Source organism: Helianthus annuus, chromosome 12 (genome assembly GCF_002127325.2).
Source record: "Helianthus annuus cultivar XRQ/B chromosome 12, HanXRQr2.0-SUNRISE, whole genome shotgun sequence".
NCBI lineage: Eukaryota > Viridiplantae > Streptophyta > Magnoliopsida > Asterales > Asteraceae > Helianthus > Helianthus annuus.
The window spans coordinates 90,114,523-90,127,617 of NC_035444.2; the positions used below are offsets into that span (position 1 = coordinate 90,114,523).

At 40.3% G+C, this 13,095-nt stretch overlaps 1 protein-coding gene across 1 annotated transcript; it reads right to left on the reverse strand.

Moving 5' to 3' along the window:
- Positions 1-10,992: 10,992 nt before the first annotated feature.
- Positions 10,993-12,843, reverse strand: LOC110896920. The gene is made up of 3 exons (XM_022143942.2): positions 12,405-12,843; positions 11,634-12,232; positions 10,993-11,103 (listed from the first exon to the last, which is right to left on the reverse strand). The coding sequence occupies exons 1-3, from the start codon at positions 12,841-12,843 to the stop codon at positions 10,993-10,995; spliced, it is 1,149 nt and encodes a 382-aa protein (XP_021999634.2).
- Positions 12,844-13,095: the final 252 nt, after the last annotated feature.

The following is a 13,095-nucleotide window of genomic DNA, read 5'->3' on the forward strand; positions in this document are numbered from 1 at the left end:
GCAAACGGATGTTCATTTCCTCAACGGACAAATCTTCAGAAACGAAAAATGAACAGACGGAGTCATTTTCAATGGTTGCTTCATCAGAAATGGAAATGAAGGATTACACAACGGATATTCATTTTCCCCAACGGATAAATCGTCAGAAACGAAAATGAACTAACGGAGTCATTTTCAACGGTTGCTTCATCAGAGTTGGAAATGAAGGATTACACAACGGATATTCATTTCCCCAACGGATAAATCGTCAGAAACGAAAATGAACTAACGGAGTCATTTTCAACGGTTGCTTCATCAGAATTGGAAATGAAGGATCACACAACGGATATTCATTTCCCCAACGGATAAATCGTCAGAAACGAAAATGAACTAACGGAGTCATCTTCAACGGTTGCTTCCTCAAAGTTGGAAATCAAGGATTTCACAACGGATATTCATTTCCTCAACGGATAAATCTTCAGAAACGAAAATGAACAGACGGAGTCATTTTCAACGGTTGCTTCCTCAGAGTTGGAAATGAAGGATTACACAACGGATGTTCATTTCCTCAACGGATAAATCTTCAGAAATGAAAATGAACTAACAGAGTCATCTTCAACGGTTGCTTCCTCAGAGTTGGAAATGAATAGAGTTAACTCTAGACACATGACAGAATTTGCTGTGATTTCTGTGCACTAAATTCCATAATTATGTATGCATCCATAATTATGTAATTCCTTGCACAGTCCGCACAGTTTGTTTTGTAATGTTTTGGGGAAGGATATCAAACTTGTGATGAGGGTGACTAGACTTCCATCGGTTCCTTTTAATTAGATCGACAGGGGATCTTCTTAGTTAGGCCACCAAAGAGTCCTTTCAGCTATATCATCACATGATATCCTTATCCAGATTTTTGGATGAATCTGTTTAACTAGACCACTCAAGGGGTCTAATTATGAAGTAGTACTTTATAATCCGAGGGACTTAACTATAACATAGAAGTCCATTGAGGATTTTAAGTAATACCTTTGGGCATCCTACTATGAATCTCTTGTACACGGATATGTAAGATTCTACGAAGATTTGGATAACATAATTTGGATCACACAACAACACATAAGGAAACACATAAGCACAAAGTCACATAATTGTTTAACTTGATCATAATTGTTATTAACTTGTTATTGATTGAATACGGATATGGAAACCAATCGACGGGTCTCAATGTTCACTGGAATCTATCTGAGAAGATAGAAAGGTCTCCCAAAATTCGATTTTTGATTACAAGGAATCACCACATTCGAATTGAGGTATACAACAATTTAGGACTTACGGGAAATCCTTAGGTACCCTATTAAGGATTTGTAGGGGTACCTTGGGTATTCGTCTCACGTTGTAACTTGCGCTTTGTACTTCGTTTCCTTAGAATAAACGGGTACTTAGGAATTTTGTGGAAGACGCAAGCGATTATAGAATGGGAGAATTTTGGGGGTAGTTTGTTCTTCAAGGAATACGGTTCTTTTGATTGTCGGTATTGTAAGGAATATGTCGTTTATACATGCAACCACAGCAATACATTGTAATGTAAATAAAAGATTTATTTATAAACAACGATAACAACTGTTTCTTTGACACAGGTGTCACAGTAGATGTTGCAGTGAGCGCAAAAACGACAAGCTAGACCCACTGGATGATGATACGAACATGTCGGGCAGAGTGGGTGAGGGCCTGTGTATGCACGCTTTGCTGGCGGTGCATTGATCACTGGAGCTGAGCGCTGGTGTTGCTGCTGTTGAGCTGGTACAGCTTGTAGGGGAGCAGCAGTGGTTGCGGCAGCACAACTCTTGTTGCTGGAGCTGTTGTTGTTCTTCTTCTTCCTTCTTGATGACTTGGAGGATTGAGCAGGTGAGTCGGTGGGTGTTGCAGTGGCTTGATGCAGAGACTTGGTTGGCTTATCCCAGAAACCAGCCTTTACTCGCTTATCATTGATCTCAGCGGCGAGTAGGCAGGTTTCTACGATCGTTGCTGGCTTGGCGGCGTGAACAAAGTCGGCTACACAGTCGGGTAGGGCCCGGATATACTTCTTGATGGCTTGATCTGAGATCTTGACTTGGTCAGGACAGATGATGCTAAGCTGCTTGAAGCGAGCAGTGAGAGCAGCGTTGTCTCCATCCTTCTGCTTGATTCCCCAGAACTCGTCCTCCAGCTTTTGGCGCTCATGAGGAGGGCAGAATTCTTCGATCATAATCGCCTTCAACTCCTTCCATGATAGCCCGTAAGCTGCATCATTTCCGCGCTTGTTTCGTTCGGCCGTCCACCAGTCTAGAGCACGGGACTGGAAGACGCCTGTAGCATTGAGAGTGTGGAGATGTTTAGGACATCCGCTCTGGCGCAGAGTGACTTCGACCGAGTCAAACCAGTGAAACATGGCTGTAGGACCATCTTCGCCAGTGAACTCTTTTGGTCCGCATGCTTTGAACTGCTTGAAGCTGAAAGCAGCCTTGCTTGAATCCTTAGGGATTTCAGCTCGGGATTCTTCTGACGATTTGCTAGCGTTTTCATACACCTCACTCACAGCTTTCGCCACAGTTTTGGAGATGATCGCAGCGAGACGTCGGTCTCTCTTCTCTTGGCGAGTCAAACGGTGTCGGGATCCAGACGACGACATGGTCTGCATTAGACATCGTCACGAGACTCAACACAACGAAATCGAATCTCACCTCACACGTCTAGACTACTAAAGCTTAGAATCACGTCGAAGCACACATTTCGCAACATATAGGCACATAATCACAGATACACATAACCATAGAGCACAGAAGCACAGAAACACATAAGCACATAGAACACAGAAGCACAGAAGCACATACCCACAGAACGTATTCCTATTTGATTACAGAGGTAGTCAGAATACAGAAACCTATCATTTAAAGCTCGCGTGTCGTTCGTATAACGTATCGAATAGCATCGTATAGTATAGTCTAACTTAGTCGTATAGCATAACATAGTATGGTACCGTCTAGAATTGCGATAACTGGGGGTCGATTAGGGATAGAATAACAGTACAAGTCGTGTGTGTCGATTGAAATGATAGCAAAATCGAATGTCATGCCAAAATAAAACAGAGAAAGCAAATATAAGCACAAAACAGAGAAAGCACACATAAACACATAAAATCAACGAGTCGTCAGAGTGCGCGGTTGCGGTTCTCGGAATCGAAACACATAAAATCGAGAGATAGACTGTCTGCGGCTACTAGACATCGACTACCCAAGGCAACTCGACTATTCACAGTGAACTTGTCATCATTTTCGACTCTAGAGGTCATGTTTCTGCCTCGATTCTTGGGCATTCCACACGCGTTTCCTAGGTCATACTTGTGAGTTCAGGTCGTTGGAGTCCATCGAAGCCTTGGTGAGATGAATAAAATATAGAACAAACTGCTAAGGTTAGGGTTTCACCCCTTGGCTTAGCAATTTCTTCCTTGTTTTTAGTAAAATCGAGAAGAATTTTCATCAAAATGGGGGTTTCACGCCTGTTTTGGTATAATTCTCCTCGTTTATTGGCAAAAATGTCGAGATGAAGGAGTGAAATCCCCATAAGTCAGGAAATTTAGTCGGGAGTTTGCGGTTTTCACACCTATTCCTGACTGAATCGCCTGACGTTAGTTGAAAATTTGAGTGCTGTGATAGTGAAGAATTACAGAATAAGCACATAAACTGGGTCTATTGGTTCCTAACTATAGTCTAGGTCTCTAAGACAGCGACCCGGACTAGGTCGTGTCTGCCTAATTCCCTATAGTTATGGCTCTGATACCAATCTGTCACACCCCAACCGATGGCGGAATCATCGGGGCGCGGCACTGAGCGAAACAGATTGTCCAGAAGTTTCCACAACAACTATTATATAAATTCAAATTAAATGACACGTCCCATACCATGTCCCAAATAAATAAACAAGTTATCATAGAAAGCAACTAGGCAAATAATTCCGTTCCGACAACTCAGATTCTATTATTACGGATAATTGTTTATTATTTCTAGACTCCCTAGCCTCGATTTCATCACCAAGCGCCTAAGCATCCTAGCAACTTAAGCACCTGTCACATACGTTAAAATAAAGTCAATACATAGAATGTAAAGGTGAGCACACAAGTTTGATAATAGCATATAGAGTTCGAATAGTTTACGCATAACCAGGCACGTACACAGAGGAAAACGAAGCATGTTAATTATCGACATGGGACCATCGATACCAACGATTGCGGGTTGACCGTCCGAGACGGTTTGCAACACATGATTACCACCGCAATCCATGCAAGTAATTGTCCTTAACAACCCCCGTTTGAACGGGTGCTGAGTCCAAACTATAGTACTACGTTGCTAAGGCAGGTAGATAGCACTCCACGTGTAAACATAATAAACAGCATTCATTTAGTCAAATAGCACATGCAATCGGTTAGCATTCAAATAGTTTGTGTTTAATTGTGATTTGATAAGTAACGTATGCAACACCCAAAAGTGCTAAAAGCAAAAAGGGATCGAGTATACTCACAGTGATTGATTGTGGATTGAAGGGAGCGCTGAGAGTAAGATTAGCCTGAATAGTTCGATAGCATAACGATAAGTAACACGGAAAAGTAAACAAGTGTGGAATGGATCGAATGGGCTGGTCGATCGAACGGCAGGTTCGATCGAACGGGCTGTTCGGTCGACTGGTATGTCCGGTTGGACAGTCCTGTTCGATCGGCCGGTAGGCTCGATCGGCTGGGCCATTCGAGTGGATTGTTTCTTCCTCTGGTGTGTTTGTGTTTGAGGATTTGAACTTTTGAAGTTTTCGTTGTAGTATTTGAGAACACTGAAGTGTTCTTACCTTTCAAGTCGGTCGATCGAACGGTTCGTTCGATCGGCTAGCTCACTCGATCGGCTAGCTCACTCGATCGGCTAGGATCTTCAGAATTAGTCCTCAACTGAATGTCACTCGATCGAACAGTCTGTTCGATCGGCTGGCATTCCTTACTACGAACGAGTTGTGAAAACGATTAAGTGTTGAAGTATAGTATTTCATGATCCGAAGAGTAATGTCCACCAAACGCAGTTTGATCGGACATCTCTTCCTCAATACTATGCTTCATGAAATTTGAAAGTATGGGATAATGTGCCAGCCAATCGGCTGGCCCGGTCGATCGGCTGGGCTGTTCGAACAGCCTAGCCGTTCAGCCAGCAGGTCTGACCTGGTTGGCCTCTCGTCTAACACTTGGCTGTTTAATTATTTGTCATTCTTTCAAGGCATCTTGACAACGCGTTGAACTATGATAACCTCCGTTCCTATTTGTCTCTTCGGCTCGGATAGGAATCACCCAAGTCCGGCCGGCGAACGGTTCGGAATGTCGGTTTAGAGTTTAACCCGAAATCAGTGAACCTTGTTCATAGAACCCGAATCTGGAACCTTTTAACTTGTTAGAATGATTAGTTAGCCGGTTCAAGCTCCGTTTCTATCGGTTTGAAGGCATTGAGTGTAAAAGAGTTGAAAGAAAGTTGGGATTCCTTCTTTCAATCCTTCACAACTTGTGGATGTTTAGATTTTTGATAGATCTTAACTTGTTTATGTGGAAATCGGTTAGATCTAAGCTAATCATAGTCGAATGAGGCCAAAACATGATGTTCTTCAAGAACATCATGATGACATCACCCAAGAACACTTAGATCTTCGTGATTTCACGGTTAGAATCCAAGTTTTGAAAGATAGAAAGGTGTAGAATCCAGTAATGATAAAAAACGTACAAGAATTAGAGTGAAAACTTACCGGGATTGAGAGAAATCTGAGAAAAGGTGAAGAATAGGAGCTGGCCGATCAGAACTTTCCAAAAGTGGAAATGAAGACAAGGACAACCCTATTTATAGGCTTCCAAAAGAGGAAAGTGTCAGCCGATCGGCCAGGAGCTCCGATCGAGTGGGCTGCTCGATCGGCTGGCAAGATGCTAGCCGATCGGCTGGCCTGTTCGATCAGGATGCTTCCTGTTCGATCCGCCACACACTTTGAGTATTTTGCGACGATTTTCGACGTTTCGATTTTGATGGATGATGATACGAACACGATAGTGTTCCTAGTCAAATTACTTTTAATCCCAACCACTATATCTAACATACAATCTTCTATAAGTCACGTTTCGATGTCGGTTTCGATTGAGTTCGATTGCTTTTCGAGTTTCGATTCGATTTTCGATTGATTTGTTTGAATACCACACCGAACATAAAGTAAACATGCACAAGTAACACATAAGGCACACACACACGTATAACAATACCACAATTCGCATAATTCGAGTCTCGAGTTCGATTGATTGTTAGATCGGTTTGATTACTGATTAGTCAACTTTATCGCATTGTTACTTCCTATCATTCACAGTCGTAGATCGGTTCGCTTTAAAACACATTCGATTACTTCGATTCTTGCTGATTACAACACTTACTCCACATAATACAACTAAAACATAAATACGACTATCTACAGTCAAAGAAAGTCAAAGTTGACTTGGACTTTGACTTTGACTTTGACATTCGAAAACATGGGGTGTTACAATATGAAACAAGAAAAAATATTTTTTTACCTTCATACGGTGCGTGTCTTTGGCAATCTTCAAAACTTTGTAATTCTAACCTAATTCATCGTAATAAAGGACCCAAGAAAGTTTTCTATACAAATTATCAATTTGGATTTGATATTGTAAGGACTTCATGTGGAGTTTTCATGCTTAACTTTATTTTCTAGTGGTATATTGTTATTCAAGTAACCATATATTGGTGTCATCCACAATGTTGGTGTTACTTCAATAGGAAGATCTCATTGTTGTGAATGGATGTTGTGGCGAATCCAGTAATTTTTTCATGTGAGTGCGGAATATTTTTAACGATTTTAGGTCCCTAGCTATATAAAAAAAATTCGGTTCATAGTGGGTTGGGTCATGTTTCAAAATTATTCATTAGTCTTCGTGCCTGTGCTAGCTATTAGATAATGTGTGGTTCACTTGCTTCTCAGTCCCCCTTTATCTGCTCGAGATTAAAAGGGAATCAACGTGTGCTACCAAACGCTGGTCAATAGGGCCTCATACTTTACTTCATTATTTCAATCCAAAAGGTATCCTCATGTAACAATATAAGTCGTTGCTTGTTATGCATGCATTTTTATCTTCATCATGCTTTGTCATTGGAATTTAATGATATTCCTTGAGAGCATCCGAAAAACATTTTAAAAAGTTGCCACCCAAATCATCTGTTTTGATGGCTATCTGAGATAACCGGTAGCAATCTTTTGGGAGAATGTATTACTAAAATCTTTGAAGTCAACACGCATTCTCCATGTGCCATTCGGTTTTTTCACCATCACCAAATTTGCGACCCAAGTTTGGTAAGAAAATTTCCTGCAACCATGGTTGTAAAAATCCCGCCTAGGCGCCGATTAATCGCTAGTCCCCACCCTACCACCCAACTAGCGATTACTGAAACACTGCCTGCAGCATAGTTTTTAGACATCGTCAAACACGACTTACTTCGTTCTGTTCCACAAGAGTCCTACCTTTACATGTGTCCAAATAATGTTAAAAAATGTTGTGTGGTACCCCTGTCATATCTGTTTGTTGCCATGCAAAAACACCAAGCCAAGAAGATAGTATTTCCCACAACTGTGTCTTAATGAACTTTGGAAACTATGCTCTGACCAAAATATTATGGTCCAGAACACTTGGGTTTACTACACACTCACTAGTTAGTTACTCACCCTTTGTTGAGCTGTTAGACTCCTCCTAAAAGTTGTCGAACCTTAGCGTTTTGCATATGGATCTCATAAAACAAGGTATCAATTCCCTTTTCTACGAGGAAATGTACGATCATATGGATGGTGGAACTAATCGTAGCAAAAGCCCTAAGGCCTAGTTGTCCCCAAATGATGTGTGTCGAGCGAGAATCGAGAACCAAGAACGTCAAAGATAATGTTCTTTCTCCTTCTTCTCCTAATGTTACTTGTAAAGTGATTTAACACGTTAGCTTAACTAGCTCTCTGGAAAAGCTAACTCATGGGATTGAAACCTCAACCAACTTTTGTTTTGTTTATTCATTGAGTTGTTTGAAACCTTGTGAATACATGATCTTGGAAGCACTACCACTATGAACATACATCCTTTGTATGTTATGTCACGACAACATACCAGAAATATTTACTAGACCTTCTTTTCCTTTTGGTGAGGAGATATGAAGAAACGAGATTGGTTGTCACATCCAATCTTTTGAGTGCACCGTCTCTTCCTTTTTCTTCCCCATATGGCTTGAATCATGTCTATATACATCTGATCATTTGGGTTTTCTCATGTTTCAGTGTTTGTCTTTGATATCTTTCACGAGGTGGGATAACTTTCACGACCAGATAGTGTTTTCAATTTCGTTTTCTATGATTCAATATTCGTCTGTATCATGGCCTTTTTCTTTATGGTATTCACAATATTTTTTAGTATTCTTTTCAAAACATGGTCATCGTTATGGTGGTACAAGATATTGTATATTTTTGAAGCTTAAAATTTCAGTAGTGGTTTTTGTGAGTTTGGGATAGGAGCCGTATCTTTCACTTGTTGCCTTTGCCTTAAAACTTTGATTTCTATCTGAACACGACTAAGGTTGCAATTGTTGTCTTTCCAATTGTTGGTATTCTTTTGTGGTGTAACATATGGTTTTTTCCATGGTGCGTTTTATTTTGTATTTTGGTTGGCCACATCTTTTAACGTTTTACACGCCCCTTTCCATGAATAAATGCTTTCGCATGCTCCATTAACACCTCCATTGACTTTGAGAAATTTCTCATGTATTCACGAGCTAAGTGTTTCGCACCCTATTACAGAATCTATATATGTGTAATTGATCCCCTGCATAAGTTACCAACATGCTTTCTTTGTTATATCGTATAAGGAACTCTTCTGTTGGTTCACGATCCCTTCGTCGATGTCATGGATCGTTGTAATCTCTTTTGAACACCAATGTTGTTGGCTAAAATTCTTTAGGAACATGTTTCAGGAGTCCTCAAATTTAGATTTCCCCTTCTGGTAGGTAGTCGAACCACACCTATGCCGCACCTTTTAAGGTTTGGGGGAATCTATGGCACATTGTTGGTAATGACCATTGTTTAACTTCTCTTACACCAATAATAATGTGCATGTGGTCATCTGGATCGGTTGTGCCATCGTGCCTGTTAACGTTAGCCAGTATGCTTAACTTGCTAGGGAACCAAGCCTCGACTATTTGATGAGAGAATGCTGACTTGGATAAAGGGAGTTCGGTCGATGAAGCATCGATAAGTCGTCTATTAGAGTTCCTTCTAAATTTTCTAAAAATAGGAGCTAGAATAGTTCTGGATTTACTCTTGTGTAGCCGGTAGAATTCCCCGGTCCTCCAAGGTTCTCTACCATAACATTAAGACCCCCACACTACCACTCTGTGTGATGGTGGTGGATTTCATATACTCCTAAAGGAATGGTAGGATATGTTGTAAATACGTTGATAGTAGAGGGGTAGTGGTTGCGATAATGGTATATGTTTATCGAGCATTTTTAAAGGTGTTTCAAATGAAAAAGTGTTTGTACCGGAAGTTGCAAAAATTAATAGGCATGTCTACAACCCCGAATGGCATCTTCCTTTTGTTGATCACCGCATAGTTGCCTAAGAAAGTCTGCGTTGTAATTGAGAAGTGAATGTTCCATGTGTTAGAGCTTGAGAAAACTCAAGTTCATCATTCTTGTTTATCCCATCTTCTTCAATTATCAATGGCACCATTTTATTTTACCATAGCTATAAGAAACAAAGAATTAATGAAAAAGATTGCAGCTGGATTACGTCACTGTAGTTACAAATAATTGTAGGTTATGGACTGATGTTGTTATAAGTGTAGTAACCTGCATGGTAACTGTAGCTTTACCAATTCTATGAAAATTCCAAGTATCAGTGGACTTAGAGTCAATGCAGATTTAGCATAAGTTTGGAAAAGCTTTCAAACTTATGGTCAAAGAGGATTTAGGGCAAATTAAGGATTTAACTTTGTATAAATAGGAATATGTTTGTAACATTTCCTTTCAAGGGAAGCATTCCAAGCATGAATAGCTTGAGAGCTAGAGAGATAAAGTAGTGTGTGTATCGTAAAACTATGTGTTTAGGTCTTTGTGATATGTTTGTATAAGTTGTAGGATGTGTACTCTTTCGATTGTAATCTGTGTCGGTTAATGAATGAAAGAGTTTTCCTATTTCTGCTAGTTCCTGTTTATGCTTCCATCTCAATCAAGAGTGATGTATTGTGTTTATCATCGATCCTAGGGATCCCGGGGATTTACAATGGTATTCTTGAGTTGTGTTTAATAGTTGGGAAATGGCAAGGGGAAGATAACGCCTTGCAAAACGAAACCTTGAGACTTGCCACATAGTAGAGGTCTCTCTATAATCACCCTCAGATGTGATGACCGGTAATTTGTAGACAGAGAAAGAAGTATGAGAGGGAGAGAGAGAAAGTAATGGAATTAAGTCAAATTGAACCTTGTACGAAAAACCTAGTTATTTATATAGGTAACATTTGCGGATGTGAACCGCTTTTTTGGTCCCTACCCGAATCTCACGTTGGTGGTCCCTTGTTGGTTCGTCCGAAGATATATTTGTAGTTTGGTTTTATACTCAGATTATTTGTATTGGGATGTTTCCCTATACTCGTACTTCCTGTGAGTCATTTTCCTGTTTGTTGTTTGCATGGTCAAACCTTAGATGCCGCATAGTGTGCTTCTGGTTTGGTCTACGAGGGTGTTATCCCTAAGTATCATTTTTTTTGGAACGACGACTTTCTTGTATTAGGCTACCGCACACCCCAAATTGGAGAGCCTCGTTGCCCCACTCCGACCAAACTATGTTGTCTTAACATGGCCCACGCTGGCTTCAGAGTTTGGCTTGTGCGTTCCCCCGGAAAACCATACCGCCAGCTGCCACTTGACAGTCATTGTGCCACCATAAGAACAGAACTCTCTGACGTAACACACGGTGACGACTTGATACTTTTGTGAGTCTCTAGAGGGTCTAAAGTGATAAATGCATAGACAGGTGAAACCTGGCACCATTGACTTACCAAAATGCCAAATAAGACCATTGGGTATGGGGGAGGATAGTCTCCAAAGGACTATCCTCCACATAAGCGCCACATAGGCAAAGGAGAAGGACCTTCCCCTTGGAGATTATCCAAGGGTGTGGGGATGCTCCTCCTTCATATTTTTTATTATTATTATTTATTTGATTTAATTAATTAATGAAAACAAAGTAAATAAAAATAAAAAAAGTTACATTTAAATAAAACCTAAAAAAAATAACCTAAAGTTACATTAAATAAAACCTAAAAAAAACCTAAAGTTACATTTAAATTAAAAAAAACACATTTAAAAAAACCTAAAGTTACATTTAAATTAAAACTACACTCCCCCACTCCATTTTTTCCTAATTTTGTCCTTCATCATTTGTAAAATAGGACGGTCTTCCGGTGGATAGGAGCTAAGGTCGGTGGTCATTATTTTCCATTCCTCTAACTCCTGCGCTTCTTGTTGCTTTTTTAGCTTCTCCTCGGCTAGTTTTTTTTTTAATATTTACCTTCTCGGTTTGCCTGTCGTTAAAGATTTCCTTGAATGATTTTAACTCCGCCATAACACCTTCCAACCTCGAACCACCACCACTTCCTGATGCGGCTTGTTTCCTTTTTTCAGCCGCTATTTTTTTACTTTTGTCCCTTCCTGGGGGACGTTCTCCATCTTCAATCGGCTCCTCCTCATAGTCGGGCTCGTCGTTGATATTTATTTGGCAACGACCGGTTGATCCTCCAACGCTATAACTTCCTGACTCGGAAGTTTTAGACCGTTTCGCTGCTCGTTTCGCTTGTGCAACCTCATTTTGACATCCCTTCCATTTTGGGTGATCCTTTACAACTAGCCAAGCACGGACATGTGGGAAAGAAGCTTTGTTCTCATTTTCGTATAAACGCACCGCTTCATTGAAAACATTTTCGTGGTTCCACCCACTCGGTTTGTTGGCGCGCGTTGTGTTATAAAACCCACAAAAGCGGTTGATCAACGTATTCATCTTGCGCCACTTCGAGCTGATAGAATCAATGGTTCTGTACTCGCCTTGTTCCATAAGCCCGTGGAATGTATCAAGGGCTTCTTGCCAAAACGAATCGCTTAGTTGATTGTTACCTACAAGTTAGTAACAATAATAATAATATTTTGTAAGAAAAATATAGTGTACAAATAAATATTTAACAAACAACAATAAAAATATACATATAATATTTAATAATAACAATAAAAATATAATGTACAAATAATATTTAATAACAATAATAATATAAGAATAATAATATTTTACCGACTATAGGAGACGTTCCAGAGTTAATAAATGCTTTCGCCAACGCCTCTTCCTCAATTTTTGTCCATTGTTGCATTTGTTTGCCCGGTGCGTCTTCCTTTTTACCCTTTCCCTTTTTATTTTTCTTTTTTGAAGGTTCAGGTTGTGTTTCTGGCACAACCTCTATCTCATCATCTTGTTCCTCGATTTGTGTTTGAGGTGCTTGTGGCATGTTGGGTTGTTGTATTTGATATGGGTTGAACGACATGTTGGGTTGTTGCATTTGATATGGGTTGAACGACATGTTGGGTTGCATTTGCATTGGGTTGAACGGGTATTGGTTGAAAGCGTTTGACATTTGTTGGTAACCCGCAAAAGCGTTGTCCATTACGGGTGTGTAGCCGGATGACGAAAATGGGTGTGAACTTGAGTTGGGATTATTTGGGTTGTAGGGATCCATAATTTTTTTAAAGGTTGAGAGAGGTTTTTTTTATAAAAATGAGAGAAAAGTGGGAGTAGTTTGGTAAAAAAAGTGGGGTGAAAAGGGGTTGAATTTATAGTGGTGGGGTAATTTTTTTTTTTTTAAATGTTGCAAGTTACCGTTTGAAGGGCCCACCACATTCAAAATTGCCGGCCCGTCTCCAACGTCCAAATATGGACGGAAATGCCATGCCGGGCCCCAAGGGGGCAGTGTTTGACGGACCTAAAGGGG

Coding starts and splice junctions, on each gene's coding strand:
- LOC110896920 (XM_022143942.2), bottom strand. CDS start 12,843: ATGGATCCCTACAACCCAAATAATCCCAACTCAAGTTCACACCCATTT. Junction 12,233..12,404: donor TGGAACGTCTCCTATAGTCG/GTAAAATATTAT, acceptor ACTAACTTGTAG/GTAACAATCAACTAAGCGAT. Junction 11,104..11,633: donor ACGACAGGCAAACCGAGAAG/GTAAATATTAAA, acceptor CAATGGTGCCAG/GTTTCACCTGTCTATGCATT.